The sequence below is a fragment of the Natator depressus genome, chromosome 5 (assembly GCF_965152275.1).
Source record: "Natator depressus isolate rNatDep1 chromosome 5, rNatDep2.hap1, whole genome shotgun sequence".
In the NCBI taxonomy this organism is placed as follows: Eukaryota; Metazoa; Chordata; order Testudines; family Cheloniidae; genus Natator; species Natator depressus.
Window position 1 is genome coordinate 122106796 of NC_134238.1, and position 19343 is coordinate 122126138.

General features: G+C 52.0%; 2 protein-coding genes across 2 annotated transcripts; both read left to right on the forward strand.

The window, feature by feature from the left end:
- Positions 1–877: 877 nt before the first annotated feature.
- Positions 878–7603, forward strand: LOC141987087 (perilipin-3-like). The gene is made up of 8 exons (XM_074952129.1): positions 878–905; positions 2599–2699; positions 3334–3529; positions 4241–4323; positions 4429–4714; positions 6608–6798; positions 7013–7135; positions 7235–7603. The coding sequence occupies exons 2-8, from the start codon at positions 2646–2648 to the stop codon at positions 7601–7603; spliced, it is 1302 nt and encodes a 433-aa protein (XP_074808230.1). The 5' UTR covers positions 878–905; positions 2599–2645.
- A 1626-nt stretch (positions 7604–9229) lies between these two features.
- LOC141988001 (perilipin-3-like) lies at positions 9230–16609 on the forward strand. Its single transcript, XM_074953823.1, is given in 10 exon segments — positions 9230–9237; positions 11373–11422; positions 12830–12930; positions 13568–13763; positions 14467–14549; positions 14655–14940; positions 15653–15673; positions 15676–15842; positions 16020–16133; positions 16235–16609. Coding segments are annotated over 10 exon segments (1401 nt in total).
- The last annotated feature ends 2734 nt before the right edge of the window (positions 16610–19343 follow it).

Genomic DNA, 19343 nt, shown 5'->3' on the forward strand with positions numbered 1-19343 from the left:
GTGGCTGTCAAACCCAGCATCTGCCCAAATGCTCCCCTGATGCCCCCTGAGCCTGGGGGTTCCACGTATCGAACTGACACTTATATTGGAACTGCTAACTGCACTCAGTCTTTAACCCCTTATTGCCCAGTGTGGGGCAACCTAACTCTCTTTGAGGTTCTGGGCCTAACTCACTTACGCCTTGCAATGCTGAGAGGAGCAATAGCTAAATACCTTTAAAAATCTGTGCCATGTTCTCTTCCCTGGACAGGCCAACCAACAGGAAAGCTATAAATGAACTAAGGAAGCAACTTGTACCAGCTGGGCCAGAATAACTTCCCCAGCCTCTTCTGGAGTGGGCAAGAAAGCCAAATAATACAACAGCTATCAGCACTCTCCTCTCCTAGAACTGTTTTACTGACAAAAAACCTTCTACACTGAAAATGTTCCCAGGGAAATGGAGCATAAAGACGCTCTTCAGAGAGAACAACTGGAGCACTCTGAGAATATGAAGCATTCTTATTATTTGTATGACCGTAGCATTTCGAAGCCAAAATCAGAACTGGAATCCCATCGTGCTAGGTACTGTCTTAACACAGAGTAAAAGGCCTGCCCCAAACAGCTCATAATCTGAAACTAGGTTTGCTAGCCCTCCAGGATCGTCCTGGAGTCTCCAGGAACTAAAGATTGTCATGTGATGAGACCTCCAGCAAGACATCCAACCAAGATTGACCACTCTGAAACCTGTAACTTTTCAGAGGCTCACAGCCCTCACTGAGCAAAGTTGAGAATGCAGCTGTGTGATTGGTCTCCTGAGCTGTCCGTCAAGTGTGTCCAGCCCCATGATGACATCATCACAGGAATATAATGGCTGAGACCTGGGAGAGGTCTGAATATTGGTGAAGGATTAGTAGTGTGGAAGTTTGGTAAGATGTGTGGTTAACCTTTATGCTATGTCTCTGGTTCCTAGATTGTGTGTGTGTTTAGCTGGGGGCTCTTTTCTTACACAGAGTGTGACCCAATGTCTTGCCTGATGGCCAATAGTGGCTAGGATTGAATGGTCAGAAGCTCTTAGCTACTTTCAGTACTTTGTAGCTGTACTTGTGTAAAGCATTTCTAGTTGAGTCTTCTGAGCAAACAGTCCAGGGAAGGAAACTATCTGCCTTCCAGACTGGGAGGCCTTGATTAATGGTATGTTCTAGGAGGTGGAGGCTTCTGTAGAGAAGAACAGAATATTTACCAAAGAGAATTAAATTAGGGCTTGGACTATGGGGAAAACTCTCCACTCACCTCTCTACCTGAGCTAAGCTATGCTGTTCCCACTCAGGAATGGGGATTAGGACTTCTGGCTGTAGTCTGAGTTCTGGCTTGTCCTAATGATTTGCCAGGTGGAAACCCTTGACTGAGGTAGCTGATTGAGCTGAGACTGGAGTGCTGGGTAACCAATATGTATCTCAAACAGATAATGCAGGAAATGCCAAAGGAAAAGAGGCCTGGTGCCTTCCCATAATGGCAGTGCTTCCTGGCCCTAGCTTTCTAGTTAGTGTTAGGTTTCAGAGTAACAGCTGTGTTAGTCTGTATTTGTAAAAAGAAAAGGAGTACTTGTGGCACCTTAGAGACTAACCAGTTTATTTGAGCATGAGAAAGCTCATGCTCAAATAAACTGGTTAGTCTCTAAGGTGCCACAAGTACTCCTTTTCTTTTTTCTTTTTTCTAGTTAGTGGTCTCACTCCCCCCTCTAGGGGTGATGGTGTCAATTTACCTGAACTGGAATCTCTTTCTTTACCAGACCAGTCTTTAACTGACAATAGAAAATATTTGTATTTTTACCAGCTAAATTGGCTTTAAAATAATCAGCCTGCCATAGTGGGCATCTCCTATGTAGACTCATAGATATTAAGGCCAGAAGGGACCATTATGATCATCTCCTATGTAATTCAGTATCCAGGGAGACTCCTACACTACTCATTCTGGAGGTCCCTGAAGGCTCACCAGTGGTATCTTCTCAATTCAGTGTTCTGTTTGTGTAGTCAATGGCTACTACCTTCAGCAGGGTAACTTCTGTCAGTGATTGTACTCTGGGACAAATGGAATTAGCCCTGGTATTGTCTGGGAAATGACTAAACTAGGAGGGTGCTTCTGATGAGCTATGCAGGTGTCCTGGTGCTCCCCTTGGGAGGCATTGTTGGGTGTAGAAGTCTCAGCAGAAGCTTTGGGAGTCTGTAACACCGACAAACCCTGGTGATGGGCAGGATCAAACCTGGGACCTCTGGAGCTAAATGCATGAGCCTCTACTGCATGAGCTAAAAGCCGTAAGGCTCTTAGCTAAGACTGTAAAGCTTATGCGTTAATCTCTGCCCTTCTAACTGGTCCTAGTGCCACGAGATGGGACAGAAGAACACACCCACAAGGTGTGTGGATTACAAGTGCATCCCTGGGCTTGAGGAACTGGCCGTCTCTGAGCCTGCCTTAGACCAAAGGTTTAAGGCCCTGGCCTGTTCTCTGTACAGAGAGACTTACTACAGGGGGACAACCTGGTCTGGCTCTTAGAGAAAACAGACCAGGAGCAGCTCTCATGGTGTTCCTGCACAACATTGATTTCATTGTTTCCTGCTGTAGCCACTAAATATTCCTTTTTGGGTCTTGCAGGGACATCTCACTCCACCATGTCTGCTAAGGAAAATGAACCACAGGTGGAGATCCAGGCAGAAGAGCAACAGGTGGGTCCCTCCTGGGGAGGCAGGTGTGCTTGGCAGCTGGAAGGGCTGTTCTAGCTTGAATGTCTCCACTGCTGGAGACAGGGACTCGGAGCATTAGCTAGTGTTGTGCTTACAAGTTCTAGTTCTCAGAGTGCCGTAGTCACTGCCCACAAATGCCACTTGAATCCGGGAGGAGCACCAGCACTGGTGACCCTGTGAATGCTCTCTGCACTAGAACACCGGCAAATCCCGCTGATTGCAATGCCCAGTGGGGGCATTGTACCGGGTGCTGGACCGAGACATGGTTCCTGATCGAGAGAGACTGCACTTGGAGACACCTATTGTCTTTCCATTTCTGCTCCTGCTGACAGAACGAGATCGTGACACAGTTGTGTTTTGTTGGTGGGCATGCTAGGATGGAAACGGCATTCCTGAGACGTTGCTGAATATAGGCAGCTGTTCCAATGGAACCAGACTTCTGGGTGTGTAACTAATGTCACAGGCAGGCCACTGAACCCCTGCTGACAGGGACCGGAGACTGTCCTCAGAGCTGGGCAGTCTCCTACAGAATCAGTAGTTGCAGAGGGAAAGACAGGAGGGGCACCTTGACAAGCCAGGAGCTCTTCCTCAGCTGACTCCTCTTTCCCTCCCTCAGACTGCAGGGGACAGGGTGGCTGGCCTGCCCTTGGTCAGCTCTGCCTGTGAGATGGCCTCTGCCAGCTACGCTGCCACCAAAGAGACCCACCCAGCCATCAAAGCGGTCTGTGAGGTGGCAGAGACAGGGGTGAGGGCCATCACGTCTGCTGCCATCACCGGGGCACGGCCCATCCTGGACCAGCTGGAGCCACAGCGTGAGTAAGGGAGGGGAGGCTGGAACACTCGTGGGTGTGTGGTGGGGGAGGTGGGTCTGGGGGCAGGCTCAGCCTACAGTGGCTCTAGGCCCACTACTGAGCTTGGCCTCCAACTGGCAGCAAACAGAATCCAGACTCCCTTCTCATGCTCCCCTGAACTCGGCTAGCTCCTGGACGTGATCTGGCCAAGGCATTGGCCTTGTGCGGAGCGGCTCTGACGGCTGCAGCAGCTGCTAGTGGGGACTCTTGCTCAGGTACCGGTGCTGAGCTGGGCCAGCCTAGAGGCAGGCAGTGCCCAGGCACAATCCCTGGTGTGCGTGGCTGGCCCAGTACCACACAGCCACATGCACTGTGTATGGCACCTAATGCCATGGAGCAATACCTGCTAGAGGGCAAAGGAAGCAGCTCCAATGCTGAAGGGATCTGAGCCCATTGCAGGCACTGGAGACTCCTGAAACCCTCTAGGAGAAGCTGGGGGTGGATGAACAGATGGCTGGCAGCCGGATCTCCTGAGTGCTAAGCCTGACGCTGACCCAGACTGGCTCCATAGCCTTGGGCAACTTGCCCAACCCCTCTTCCTTGGCTTTCTCATCAGTAACCTGGGGATATTTGCTTTGGAACACCAGTCCTCCAGTGTACACAGATTAGCAGCCCCACGAGATCTGTGCACGTGAAGGAATTAAGGGAACGAGTTCTGTGGTTGTGTTTCAGTTGCAGCAGCCAATGAATATGCCTGTCGGGGTCTGGACAGACTGGAGGAGCAGCTGCCCATCCTGCAGCAGCCGATTGAGAAGGTAACCACAGGAGTGTCATGGCTGGTCCTGGAACAGGATGAGGCTGTGGGCCCTTCACTTCCGCTAGGTGTTCAGTGACCTCTCTTCTGACCCCTTTTCCTCTAGGTGGCTTTGGATGCCCAAGACCTTGTGCGTGCCACAGTGGTGGGTGCCCAGGATGCAGTCTGCAGCACGGTCACTGAGGCCAAGGATGCAGTGACCAGCATGGTGGGCGTGGCCCAAGGGGCTGTCCAGGAGAGTGTGGAGGTGACCAAATCCGCTGTGACCAGCAGCATGAGCACAGTGATGGCCTCCACTATGGGGCAGATGGCTGCGAGTGGCATAGACACAGCATTGGGGAAATCTGAGCAGCTGGTGGACTACTGTCTCCCCATGACAGAGGAGGAGCTTGGTAAGATCCCCTCTCCTGAATACAAACCAATGTGACCCTGGTGTCTTGGGGCGTGGCTTGGACTCGGTGTTCACAGCTGATCTGCCAAAAGAGCCACCTCTCCTTCAGGCTTCCTTGCAACTTAGCTTGGCTACTAGCCCTCCCCTTGTTCCTTCTTGTTGGGCCCTCTGCTAGCCATGTCGTCTGGCTCTGACGCTGCTCCCTGTGCAGCTTCCCGCTGCCTTACTGGTCGGTGCTGCAGAGCATTCAAACCTGCCCTGGGAAAGATTCCATCGGTCACAAGCTTTGGGAGGGCTGAACACATCCCTGCCTTGTATCCTGGCCCTGCCAACTGGTGGTGCAAGTAGATTTTAATTATTACCAGTACAGCGACTCATGGGAGGGACCCTAAAGTCGGGGGGGGGGGCACATGATTCCCCCCCAAATGACCCCACCCTGCCTTGTGCAGGGGGGCCCTACAGACCCCAGACAGGAGATGCAACTACGTGGAAGGGCTGGTGGGGGGGCCAGCTGGGGGCGGTACAGCCACACCGGAGGAGCTGCCAGCATTCTGCTCCTTTCGCTGCTGCAGTTCCTGAGAGCCCTGCAGTTTTCAGTGGATACTGAACGTCATTCCAGTACGTCATACTGTTAGCCGATGGCCAGGGATGTTTGGTGAGGTGCCAGCTATGCCCGTTTATACCATCCGTGACTTTAACCGCTAGGACGCACTGTCCCTTTGCGGTGGGCAGCCCGGGCTAGGCTGACGGATGCCCCAAGGTCCTAACCACCCGTGACGTTAACTGCTAGAGCTCAGAGCTCCTTCGCAGCGGGCAGTCAGGATTGACTGACAGGTGCCCCAAGAGTCTGCCCCGTGGAGGCGGCACAACTCAACGCTAGGCTCTTAGTACTCTCACCTAATGGCCAGGCTTTATAGCCAAAACGGCTGAGGTTCTTTAATTGTGTTGGCTGCTTCACAGTAAACCAGAGAAACAAGTCAGGCTTATGCACAAATGGTTACCAAAATTTATTAAACTAGATTCTAATCATGTGGTTACAAAATTGCTAGTGCCTACTTATTTAAATGTAGAGATGTTACACACACAAACAAGTTACAAAACTGAAGCTACAATCCCAAAGAAAGAAAACAAAGTCTAGAGCTCTATTTCAAAATATGTGTACACTAAAGATAGGAGATCAGGTGTGCGTGCTTCTTACCCTCCTTGCATCTCTCGATTCCAGCGGTGCCAAGCCAGGATCGGTCACTCAATTCCGCGGAAAGACGAATAAGGGACAAGGCTTAGGGACCCTCTTAGCTGCAGAAGCCTTGGGAGGCTGTCACTTATCTGACCAGCAGATAGATAGTGAAAAGCACTCAAAAATCATGGTGCTGTAGGTCCCCTACTTATACCTCTGTACTCCTTTATTCTCTTTCTCCTTTCTTGTGCCAAATTGGGGCTGGTCTATCTGGGTGACGCCAGCTCTCGCAAGAGTAGTTTACACTTGCAAGGGAGAGAAACAATAAGTGTCAACTACTGGACATTCCTTTTATTAGGGTAAATATTTTCCCACCTAGGATGTTGTTGTGTGTGCATCATGCTGTTTTTAGTAGGGGCTAAGAGCCATGTCTGTCACAGCGCCTCTGCCTGCTGTGAGCCCAATTGTTGTATATGTTCCCAGTGGCACATTGTAGCAGCACACCTGTGCTTCTCTCAGCTTCAAAGGCTGTGCTGGAATTCATGTTAAGTGTCCTGTGGTTTTTGGCTCCCGTGTGTTTCCAGCAATGCTGGTCTGAGATGGGGGGCTGGCTGTCTGGCTACACATACCAGCAACAAATGTCAGGTACGCCGCACCATTAAGACCTTACTGGCTTGCTTGCACCACTGCTGCCAACTGACCCCTTCCCCCTTCCAGCTGAGCTTGCCACAACTCCCCTTGAGGGGCCTGGAGAGGCTCCTGCAGAGCAGCGGAGTTACTACGTGCGTCTGGGTTCCCTGTCGAGCACGCTGCGCCAGCGAGCCTACCAGCACGCCCTGGGCAAGATGAGACAAGCCAGGCAGCGCACCCTGGAGGCCCTCTCCCAGCTCCAGCAAATCATTGACCTGGTAGGAACACGACCCCTCTCCGCTGCCCTGTAGCTGCTGTGGGTCACGGTCTCTGCAGCCTCCCCTGCTCAGTGCCATTGGCACTGTTTGTTCCTGGGCCCAGCTGTGTCGCTGCAGTAGTGCTGCCTGCCTGCTGCCCACACCTAGCTGTGGGAGAGCTTCCCTGGCCAGCCGCCTCCTGCTCTTCCCAGCTAACTGCCCTCTCCTCCTGCAGATCAACCATGCCAAGCAGGCTGTAGATCAGAAGCTTCACAATGGCCAGGACTGTCTGTACCAGATGTGGCTCCAGTGCTGCAGGGGGAAGTTGGAAGGGCAGGAGGAACCAGACTCCACAAAGGTATTCTCCTTCTCGCCCTGCCAGCCTTGCTCCAGTGAAATCCCCCCATGTGTAGGGGAAACTTGCAGATACTCCAGTCTCTCTTTCTCCTTCCATCAGGTTGAAGCTCAGGCTCTAGCCACGTCCCAGAGCCTCACCCAGCAACTGAAAACCACCTGCCTTACTCTCCTGGGCAGCATCCAGGGCCTTCCCAGCACTATCCAGGACAAGGCCCAGCAGGTCTCGAGCAGTATAGAAGAGCTCCAGGCCTCCTTCTCCAGTGCCGGCTGTTTCCAGGATCTGTCCAGCAGTGCCCTTGCCCGGAGTCGGGAGATCGTAACCAAGGCCCAGGAGTCCCTGGGGGAGCTGCTGGAATATGTGATGCAGAACATTCCCCTGGACTGGATCGTGGGACCCTTCACTCCTGCTGGAGACTCCCCACCATGTCCTGATGAGATGGTGGAGGAAGGAAAGAAGCTGGAGGCCTGAAGGGTTCCCCCTGCTGCTGGAAGGAATCCAGCTGAATTGCCTGCATAGCTAGTGTGGGGCCTCCTCACTAAGGCTGCAGTTCGGCTTTGGCAGACGGTGGACTGATGTCGGCTCTTCCTTCTGCAGAATTAAAGAACCTGAATGTCCTTTCCCAGGCACACTTCCCCAGAACCATTTGTTACAGGGTGGCCTCACTAGTCATGCAGGACGGCATCCCTTGCAGGGCTAGTCCTGCTTCTCTCAGGACATACATACAGCTGTCTTCCTCTGTACATAGGAAGTGCTCCTCAGCTCGATATTTTTACTAGCTTTGTACTAGGTAAAACTAGGGTTTGATGTCACAATAAACTGCAACTGTATTCAAATTCCTGTCTGCTTAATGTGATTCCCTCCCCGACTCGTATACGTTTGTACAGAGTACTGTACAGGCGACCCCATCCCCCTCTTCTCTCACACACACACACACCCCCCTTGCACCCACTTTTGTTTCCGGCAGGGCTCCAGAATGGCTGAGCTCATCTCCTTGGTAAAGGCATCTCTTCAGGTGCCTCCATTTGACACTCTTCCTTTGAGACTTTTCTCAGGTAGACGGCGGCAACAGCCCATTGAGAACACTCGTCTGTAGTGTTGCCTTACTACACACTGGAAGCCAGACTCTGAGACCAACTAACAGAGGGAAGAACCCAGGGTGTTAGGGCACTATGGCCTTCAGAGGAAATGGGGTGTGTGGAGAGCTGAGAACCTACTATTGGTAATGAGCGAAGTTAAAAGGGTCACATACAGTGGTGGGAGACTGCCGGCCCTTGCCTCTAATCCAGTGCAAGAAGCTCAACAGGTTGGAAGTGCCCAGGAAAAGAGATGGTGAATTGTTAAATCCCAGTTGCCTGGAGTTGTCAAAATGCACCCCTGCACACACACGCGCACACGCACAGGGAGACTAGCTGCAAGAAATAGAGCAGCAGATAGTCTTGCTGAAGCATGGACATCAGCAGGGAGGAAGGACGCAGGCTGGCTATTAGCCAGGCACCTGCCTAACCTTTCCTACTGCCTAGTGTAAACCTAGCCAGGCCAATAACCGTACAGGCACGTGGCTCAGGGTTGTGGGAGATCCATGATGGGACCAGTGCTGGGCTTATAATGCATTTTCCTGAGAGCTTGTGTCTGTGCTTGAAGTCACAAGTGGGTAGTGGCATCTAGGCAGCTCCATCACTGTTGCTTACCCTAACTCAGGCTTGAGCTACTAAAAAGCTTCAGGCAAGACCATGTCTCCTGGGTTCAGCACTACAACAGCACCATGAGCAGGAATGGCTGTGTTGCTCTCAAGGATGGAGACTAGTAACCATAGTGGTGATGGAAGCAGCTCCTATGGCTGGTTACTCCTCATCTCATTGGACAGGGCCTGGCTTGTACTCCAAAGGACTGGGGATTGCAAGCTCTTCAAAGTCAGAAACTGCCTGACTGACAGGCTAACCTGCCTCTGCAACTGGAGGTGTGTTACAAACCCTGCTGTGTTCTGGATTAACAAAGGCCCCTACAACACACTCAGGGGGAAGAGTGAGTAAGAGCACTCGCTAGGTGGAGCCCTGCTGGGGTGAGTGAAGGTCATAGCCTGCTCCTTCTAGGGACATGGAAGAGTAAGTGCAGACTTTAGTAGTGCTGTTCAGCAAATGGGACTTCAGTGCTCAAGCCCAAGGATGCTCTTTAGTCCACATCTAATAAAATGTGTGAGGTGAATGAATGGATTTCACCTCAGCAGACATTGGCTTCAAACTTGGATAGAAGTAGTAGCTGGATTTTCTTTACACCATGAAGAACATTGCAGCCTGCATTTCCCGAGCGCAGCCCCTGCAGCTAATCCTTCCGTAGAGAAGGAGTGGTTGTAACATATGCCCGGCTAGGGTCAGAGGTAAGATACCCTATAGTAACTGGTGCTGGACCAGTCTTAAATTATATAAAGCAAATACAGTAACCGACTAACCCACCGGATGCAGTACTTATGGCTCAAGGAGCAGTGAGTTATTTCAGCAAACCCCAGGATGATCCACCAACAGGCTCAGGTATTTAATCCAAAGGCCTGTTGGAGGTTCCAAGGTGTGAGCATAGAGATCACACCAGCTACACCCCAATGGTCTGAATATTAGAAGGAGGAATGGGAAAAGGAAAAAGATGCTTCCTGCCCCCAGCTGGCTTTCTCTCCTGGGTGGCACCCTCTGGATAATTAGTGATTGTAGCTGTAGATCCCAGGTAGGAAGACTTGTAGTGTGCTCTCAACAGGGTTGGGCTTGCTGCTTCTGCTGGCTGCCTGTGTGGGAGGGCTATGGATGGGAAGGCGGTTTCTAAGCCCTGAGCGTGCAATGGTCTCTCTGTGCTAGGGATACTTGCACCTGTGCAGAGCCCTCTGGAACTCAGCTACTCTTCCCAACTGCCTGTTGAAGTTCCTGGGGTCTGAGTAAATGCAGGGGCTGGTTTGTGCAGGGCTCATTGTAGAATCAGGGACTAACACTGCCCCACTCTGGCCCTTGCAGCCACTGAAGCTGGAGATCGTGTGTCTGGATGGAGGCCCACTCACATCCCTCTGTGGGACAGACACATGGGTATGAACATCTCGGCTTGCTTTAAAGGAGTGAGGTGAGCACCTGGCTCAGCCCCAGGCCTCTGTCACTCTGCTTAGCTGCTCCAGGCATTTGCACTCCCTGCTTTGATTTTACTCCCTGTGTGAAGGGTGATGGGGAGGTTATGGGACGAAGTTATGCCTGGTGTGATCTGCTGTCACTCTGGCTGGGAAGGACCCTGGCACTGAAGTAACTAGGCCAGGAATGATAATGGGGAGAGGGCAGAGCCGAGCATAGTGGCTATAACTGACACCCCCCCAAACTTTTCCCTGAGCTTGTCTCCCCACTTAGTCCTTCCCTGTGGCTGTGTCACCCCCAGCATCTGCCCAAATGCTCCCCTGATGCCCCCTGAGCCTGGGGGTTCCACGTATCGAACTGACACTTATATTGGAACTGCTAACTGCACTCAGTCTTTAACCCCTTATTGCCCAGTGTGGGGCAACTAACTCTCTTTGCGGTTCTGGGCCTAACTCACTTAGGCCTTGCAATGCTGAGAGGAGCAATAGCTAAATACCTTTAAAAACCTGTGCCACGTTCTCTTCCCTGGACAAGTCAACTAACAGGAAAGCTATAAATGAACTGAGGAAGCAACTTGTACCAGCTGGGCCAGAGTAACTTCGCCAGCCTCTTCTGGAGTGGGCAAGAAAGCAAAATAATACAACAGCTATCAGCACTCTCCTCTCCTAGAACTGTTTTACTGACAAAAAACCACCTACACTGAAAATGTTCCCAGGGAAATGGAGCGTAAAGGCGCTCTTCAGAGGGAACAACTGGAGCACTCTGAGAATATGAAGCATTCTTATTATTTGTATTACCGTAGCATTTCAAAGCCAAAATCAAAACTGGAATCCCATCGTGCTAGGTACTGTCTTAACACAGAGTAAAAGGCCTGCCCCAAACAGCTCATAATCTGAAATTAGGTTTGCCAGCCCGCCAGGATCGTTCTGGAGTCTCCAGGAACTAAAGATTGTCATGTGATGAGACCGCCAGGAACACATCCAACCAAGTTTGGCAACTCTGAAACCCTGTAACTTTTCAGAGGTTCACAGCCCTCACTGGGCAAAGTAGAGAATGCAGCTGTGTGATTGGTCTCCTGAGCTGTCTGTCAAGTGTGTCCAGCCCCATGATGACATCATCACAGGAATATAATGGCTGAGACCTGGGGGAGGTCTGAGTATTGGTGAAGGATTAGTAGTGTGGAAGTTTGGTAAGAGGTGTGGTTAAGCTATGTCTCAGGCTCTGGGGGGTTTAGATGGCAGTTCTTAGCTACTTTCAGTGCTTGGTAGCTGTACTTGTGTAAAGCATTTCTAGCTGAGTCTTCTGAACAAACAGTCCAGGAAAGGAAACTGTCTGCCTTCCAGAGTGGGAGGCCTGGATTAATGGTATGTTCCAGGAGATGGAGGCTTCCCTAGAGGAGAATAGAATATTTAACAAGGAGAACTAAATTAGAGCCTGGACTATGAAAAACTCTCCACTCACCATTCTACCTGAGCTAAGCTATGCTGTTCCCACTCAGGGATGAGGATTGGGACTTCTGGTTGTGGTCTGAGTTTTGGCTTGTCATGACGATCTACAGGTGGAAACACTTGACTGAGGTGGCTGATTCAGCTGAAACTGGAGTGCTGGGTAACCAATATGTATCTGAAACAGGTAATGCAGGAAACACTAAAGGAAAACAGGCCTGGTGCCTTCCTATAAAGGCCCTAGCTTTCTAGTTAGTAGTCTCACTCTCGCCTCTAGGGGTGATGGTGTCAATTTACCTGAACTGGAATCTCTTTCTTTACCAGACCAGTCTTTAACTGACAATAGAAAATATTTGTATTTTTACCAGCTAAATTGGCTTTAAAATAACCAGCCTGCCATAGTGGGCATCTCCTACGTAGACTCATAGATATTAAGGCCAGAAAGGAGATGATCATAATAGTCCTATGTAATTCAGTATCCAGGGAGGCTCCTACACTACTCACTCAAGAGGTCCCTGAAGGCTCACCAGTGGTACCTTCTCAATTCAGTGTTCTGTGTGTGTAGTCAATGGCTACTACCTTCAGCAGGGTAACTTCTGTCAGTGATTGTACTCTGGGACAAATGGAATTAGCCCTGGTATTAACTGGGAAAAGACTAAACTAGGAGGGTGCCTCTGAGCTTTGCAGGTGTCCTGGTGCTTCCCTTGGGAGGCATTGTTGGGTCTAGAAGTCTGAGGAGAAGCTTTGGGAGTGTGTAACACCGATAGACACTGGTGATCGGCAGGATCAAACCTGGGACCTCTGGAGCTAAATGCATGAGCCTCCACTGCATGAGCTAAAAGCCACAAGGCTCTTAGCTAAGACTGTAGAGCTGATGCGTTAATCTCTGTCTCTCTAACTGGTCCTGGTGCCATGAGATGGGACAGAAGAACATACCCACAAGGTGTGTGGATTACAAGTGCATCCCTGGGTTTGAGGAACTGGCTGTCTCTGAGCCTGCCTTAGATCAAAGGTTTAAGGCCCTGGCCTGTTCTCTGTACAGAGAGACTTTCTACAGGGGGACAACCTGGTCTGGCTCTTGGAGAAAACGGACCGGGAGCAGCTCTCCTGGTGTTCCTACACAACATTGATTTCACTGGCTCCTGCTGAAGCCACTCAATATTCCTTTTTGGGTCTTGCAGGGACATCTCACTCCACCATGTCTGCTAAGGAAAATGAACCAGAGGTGGAGATCCAGGCAGAGGAGCAACAGGTGGGTCCCTCCTGGGGAGGCAGGTGTGCTTGGCAGCTAGCAGGGCTGTTCTAGCTTGAAGGTCTCCACTGCTGGAGACAGGGACTCGTAACCACAACACTAGCTAAATGCTCCAAGTTCTAGTTCTCAGAGTGCCGTAGTCACTGCCCACAAGTGCCCCCTGAATCCGGGAGGAGCACCAGCACTGGTGACCCTGTGAATGCTCTCTGCACTAGAACACCGGGAAATCCCGCTGATTGTAATGCCCAGTGGGGGCACTGTACCGGGTGCTGGACTGAGACATGGTTCCTGATTGGGAGAGACTGCACTTGGAAAGACAAAAGGTCTCTCCATTCCTGCTCTCACTGATGGAATGAGATCGTGACACAGTTCTGTTTTGTTGGTGGGCGTGCCAGGATGGAAACAGCGTTCCTGAGACCTTGCTGACTATAGGCAGCTGTTCCAATGGGACCAGGCTTCTGGGTGTGTAACGAATGTCACAGGCAGGCCACTGAACCCCTGCTGACAGGGACAGGAGACTGCCTAGCTCTGAGGACAGTCTGCTACAGAATCAGTAGTTGTAGAAGGAAAGAGACAGGAGGGGCACCTTGACAAGCCAGGAGCTCTTCCCCACCTGACTCCTCTTTCCTTCCCTCAGACTGCAGCAGACAGGGTGGCTGGCATGCCCTTGGTCAGCTCTGCCTGTGAGATGGCCTCTGCCAGCTACGCTGCCACCAAAGAGACCCACCCAGCCATCAAAGGTGTCTGTGAGGTGGCAGAGACTGGGGTGAGGGCCATCACCTCTGCTGCCATCAATGGGGCACGGCCCCTCCTGGCCCAATTGGAGCCACAGCGTGAGTAAGGGAAGGGAGGCTGGAACACTCCTGTGGGGGAGGTGGGTCTGGGGACAGGCTCAGCCTACAGTGGCTCTAGGCCCACTACTGAGCTTGGCCTCCAACTGGCAGCAAACAGAATCCACAGACTCCCTTCTCCTGCTCCCCTGAACTCGGCGAGCTCCTGGACGTGATCTGGCCAAGGCATTGGCGATGTGCGGAACAGCTCTGATGGCTGCAGCAGCTGCTGGTGAGGACTCTTGCTCAGGTACGAGCGGGGAGCTGGGCCAGCCTAGAGGCAGACAGTGCCCAGGCACAATCCCTGGTGTGCGTGCCTGGCCCAGTACCACACAGCCACATGCACTGTGTATGGCACCTAATGCCATGGAGTAATACCTGCTAGAGGGCACAGGAAGCAGCTCCAATGCTAAAAGGATCTGAGCCCATTGCAGGCACTGGAGACTCCTGAAACCCTCTAGGAGAAGCTGGGGGTGGATGAACAGATGGCTGGCAGCCGGATCTCCTGAGTGCTAAACCTGGCGCTGACCCAGACTGGCTCCATAGCCTTGGGCAACTTGCCCAATCCCTCTTCCTTGGTTTTCCCATCAGTAACCTGGGACACTTGCTTAGGAACACCAGTCCTCCAGTGTACACAGATTAGCAGCCCCACGAGATCTGTGCACGTGAAGGAATTAAGGGAACGAGTTCTGTGGTTGTGTTTCAGTTGCAGCAGCCAATGAATATGCCTGTCGGGGTCTGGACAGACTGGAGGAGCAGCTGCCCATCCTGCAGCAGCCGATTGAGAAGGTAACCACAGGAGTGTCACGGCTGGTCCTGGAGCAGGATGAGGCTGTGCGCCCTTCACTTCCGCTAGGTGTTCAGTGACCTGTCTTCTGACCCCTTTCCCTCTAGGTGGCTTTGGATGCCCAAGACCTCGTGCGTGCCACAATGGTGGGTGCCAAGGATGCAGTCTGCAGCATGGTCACTGAGGCCAAGGATGCAGTGACCAGCATGGTGGGCGTGGCCCAAGGGGCTGTCCAGGAGAGCGTGGAGGTGACCAAATCTGCCGTGACCAGCAGCATGAGCACAGTGATGGGCTCCAGCATGGGGCAGATGGCTGCCAGTGGCATAGACACAGCATTGGGGAAATCTGAGCAGCTGGTGGACTACTACCTCCCCATGACAGAGGAGGCGCTCGGTAAGAACCCCTCTGCTGAATACAAACCAATGTGACCCTGGTGTCTTTGGGCATGGCTTGGACTCACAGCTGTTCACAGTGCTCACAGCTGAGTTGCCAAAAGAGCCACCTCTCCCTCAGGTTAGCTTGGCTACTAACCCTCCCTTAGTTCCTTCATGCTGGGCCCTCTGCTCGCCCTGTCTGATGGCTCTGATGCTGCTCCCTGTGCAGCTACCTGCTGCCTTACTGGTTGGTGCTTCAGGGCATCCAAATGTGCCCCGGGACAGATTGCATCGGTCACAAGCTTTGGGAGGGGCTGAACGCATCCCTGCCTTGTATCCTGGCCCTGTCAACCGGTGGTGCAAGTAGATTTTAACTCTTACCAGTACGGCGACTCATGGGAGGGATCCAAAAGGGCAGGGGGGGCACGTGACTCCCCCTAAACAACTGCACCCTGCCTTGTGCGGGAGACTCTACAGACTCCAGACAGGAATTGGAACTATGTGGAAGGGCTGGTGGGGAGCCAGCTGGGGGCGGTACAGCCACACCGGAGGAGGTGCCAGCATTCTGCTCCTTTCGCTGCTGTGGTTCCTGAGAGCCCTGCAGTTTTCACTGGATACCAAACGTCATTCCAGTACGTCATACCAGCAACAAATGTCTTAATGGTGCGGCGTACCTGACCTTACTGCCTTACTTGCACCACTGCTGCCAACTGACCCCTTTCCCCTTCCAGCTGAGCTTGCCACAACTCCCGTTGAGGGCCTGGAGAGGCTCCTGCAGAGCGGCGGAGTTACTACGTGCGTCTGGGTTCCCTTTCGAGCACGCTGCGCCAGCGAGCCTACCAGCACGCCCTGGGCAAGATGAGACAAGCCAGGCAGAGCACCCTGGAGGCCCTCTCCCAGCTCCAGCAAACCATTGACCTGGTAGGAACACGACCCCTCTCTCCTGCCCTGTAGCTGCTGTGGGTCACGGTCTCTGCAGCCTCCCGTGCTCAGTGCTGCAGTAGTGCTGCCTGCCTGCTGCCCACACCTAGCTGTGGGAGAGCTTCCCTGGCCAGCCGCCTCCTACTCTTCCCAGCTAACTGCCCTCTCCTCCTGCAGATCAAGCAGGCCGTAGATCAGAAGCTTCACAATGGCCAGGACCGTCTGTACCAGATGTGGCTCCAGTGCTTCAGGGGGAAGTTGGAAGGGCAGGAGGAACCAGACTCCGCAAAGGTATTCTCCTCCTTCTTGCCCTGAGAGACTTGCTCCAGTGAACTCTCCACATCTGTAGGGGAAACTTGCAGATACTCCCATCTCTCGCTTTCTCCTTCCAGCAGGTTGAAGCTCAGGCTCTAGCCACGTCCCAGAGCCTCACCCAGCAACTGACAACGACCTGCCTTACTCTCCTGGGCAGCATCCAGGGCCTTCCCAGCACTGTCCAGGACAAGGCCCAGCAGGTCTCGAGCAGTATAGAAGAGCTACAGGCCTCCTTCTTCTCCAGTGCCGGATGTTTCCACGATCTGTCCAGCCATACCCTTGCCCAGAGTCGGGAGATGGTGACCAAGGCCCAGGAGTCCCTGGATGAGCTGCTGGAATACGTGATGCAGAACATTCCCCTCGACTGGATCGTGGGACCCTTCACTCCCACTGGAGACTCCCCACCGTGTCCTAATGAGATGGTGGAGGAAGGAAAGAAGGTGGAGGCCTGAAGGGTTCCCCCTGCTGCTAGAAGGAATCCAGCTGAATTGCCTGCATAGCTAGTGTGGGGTCTCCTCGCTGAGGCCGCAGTTCTGCTTTGGCAGATGGTGGACTGAGGTCAGCTCTTCCTTCTGCAGAATTAAAGAACATAAATGTCATTTCCCAGGCCCACTTACCCAGAACCATGTATTACCGGTTACAGGGTGGCATCACTAGTCATGCAGGACTGCATCCCTTGTAGGGCTAGTCTGCTTCTCTCAGGACATACATACAGCTGTCTTCCTCTGTACATAGGAAGTGCTCCTGAGCTTGATATTTTCCCTAGCTTTGTAATGTGTAAAACTAGGGTTTAATGTCACAATAAACTGCAGCTGCATTCAAATTCCTGTCTGCTTAATATGATTCCCTCCCCGACTCGTGCTCTATACAAACGTATACTGTACAGGTGACCCCACCCCCTTCTTCTCACACACACACCCCTTGCACCCACTTTTTTTTCTGGCAGGGCTCCAGAATGGCTGAGCTCATCTCCTTGGTGAAGGCATCTCTTCAGGTGCCTCCATTTGACACTCTTCCATTGAGACTTTTCTCAGGTAGAAGGCGGCAACAGCCCACTGAGAATACCCACTGGAAGCCAGACGAGTAGCAAGGCAACATTAGACTCTGAGACCAAATAACAGAGGGAAGAACCCAGAGTGTTAGGGCACTATGGCCTTGAGAGGAAATGGGGTGTGTGGAGAACTGAGAACCTACTATTGGTAATGAGCGAAGTTAAAAGGGTCACATACAGTGGTGGGAGACTGCCGGCCCTTGCCTCTAATCCAACCTGTTGAGCTTCTTGCACTGGAAGTGTCCAGGAAAAGAGATGGTGAATTGTTAAATCCCAGTTGCCTGGAGTTGTCAAAACGCACCCCTGCGTGCACACACAGGGAGACTAGCTGCAAGAGAGAGCAGCAGACAGTCTTGCTGAAGCATGGACATCAGCCAGCCGGTGTCCTTCCTCCTTGCCATTAGCCAAGCACCTGCCTAACCTTTCCTACTGCCTACTGTAAACCTAGCCAGGCCAATAACTGTACAGGCACGTGGCTCAGGGTTGTGGGAGATCCATGATGGGACCAGTGCTGGGCTTGTAATGCATTTTCCTGAGAGCTTGTGTCTGTGCTTGAAGTCACAAGTGGGTAGTGGCATCTAGGCAGCTCTATCACTGTTGCTTATCCTAACTCGGGCTTGAGCTATTAAGAAGCTTTAGGCAAGACCATGTCTCCTGGGTTCAGCTCTACAACAGCACCATGAGCAGGAATGGCTGTGTTGTTCTCAAAGATGGAGACTAGTAACCATAGTGGTGATGGAAGCAGCTCCCATGGCTGGTTACTCCTCATCTCATTGGACAGGGCCTGGCTTGTACTCCAAAGGACTGGGGATTGCAAGCTCTTCAAAGTCAGAAACTGCCTGACTGACAGGCTAACCTGCCTCTGCAACTGGAGGTGTGTTACAAACCCTGCTGTGTTCTGGATTAACAAAGGCCCCTACAACACACTCAGGGGGAAGAGTGAGTAAGAGCACTCGCTAGGTGGAGCCCTGCTGGGGTGAGTAAAGGTCCTAGCCTGCTCCTTTTAGGGACATGGAAGAATAAGTGCAGACTTCAGTAGTGCTGTTCAGCAAATGGGACTTCTGTGCTCAAGCCTAAGGAAGTTCTTTAGTCCAAGTCTAATAAAATGTGGGAGGTCAATGAGTGGATTTCACATCAGCAGATATTAGCTTCAAACATGGATAGAAGTGGGAGCTGGATTTTCTTTACACCATGAAGAACATTGCAGCCTGCATTTCCCGAGCGCAGCCCCTGCAGCTAATCCTTCCGTAGAGAAGGAGTGGTTGTAACATATCCCCAGCTAGGGTCAGAGGTAAGATACCCTATAGCAACTGCTGCTGGACCAGTCTTAAATTATATAAAACAAATGCAGTAACTGACTAACCCACCGGATGCAGTATTTAGGGCACAAGGAGCAGTGAGTTATTTATTCAAACCCCAGCATGATCCACCAACAGGCTCAGGTATTTAATCCAAAGGCCTGTTGGAGGTTCCAAGGTGTGAGCATAGAGATCACACCAGCTACACCCCAATGGTCTGAATATTAGAAGGAGGAATGAGAAAAGGAAAAAGATGCTTCCTGCCCCCAGCTGGCTTTCTCTCCTGGGTGGCGCCTTCTGGATCATTAGTGATTGTAGATCCCAGGTAGGAAGACTTGTAGTGTGCTCTCAACATGGTTGGGCTTGCTTCTTCTGCTGGCTGCCTGTGTGGGAGGGCTATGGATGGGAAGGTGGTTTCTAAGCCCTGAGCATGCAATGGTCTCTCTGTGCTGGTGTTACTTGCACCTGTGCAGAGCTCTCTGGAACCCAGCTACTCTTCCCAACTGCCTGTTGAAGTTACTGGGGGTCTGAGTATCATAGAATATCAGGGTTGGAAGGGACCCCAGGAGGTCATTTAGTCCAACCCCCTGCTCAAAGCAGGACCGATCCCCAGTTAAGTCATCCCAGCCAGGGCTTTGTCAAGCCTGACCATAAAAACTTCTAAGAAAGGAGATTCCACCACCTCCCTAGGTAACGCATTCCAGTGTTTCACCACCCTCCTAGTGAAAACGTTTTCCTAATATCCAACCTAAATCTGCCCCACTGCAACTTGAGACCATTACTCCTTGTCCTGTCATCTGCTACCCCTGAGAATAGTCTAGATCCATCCTCTTTAGA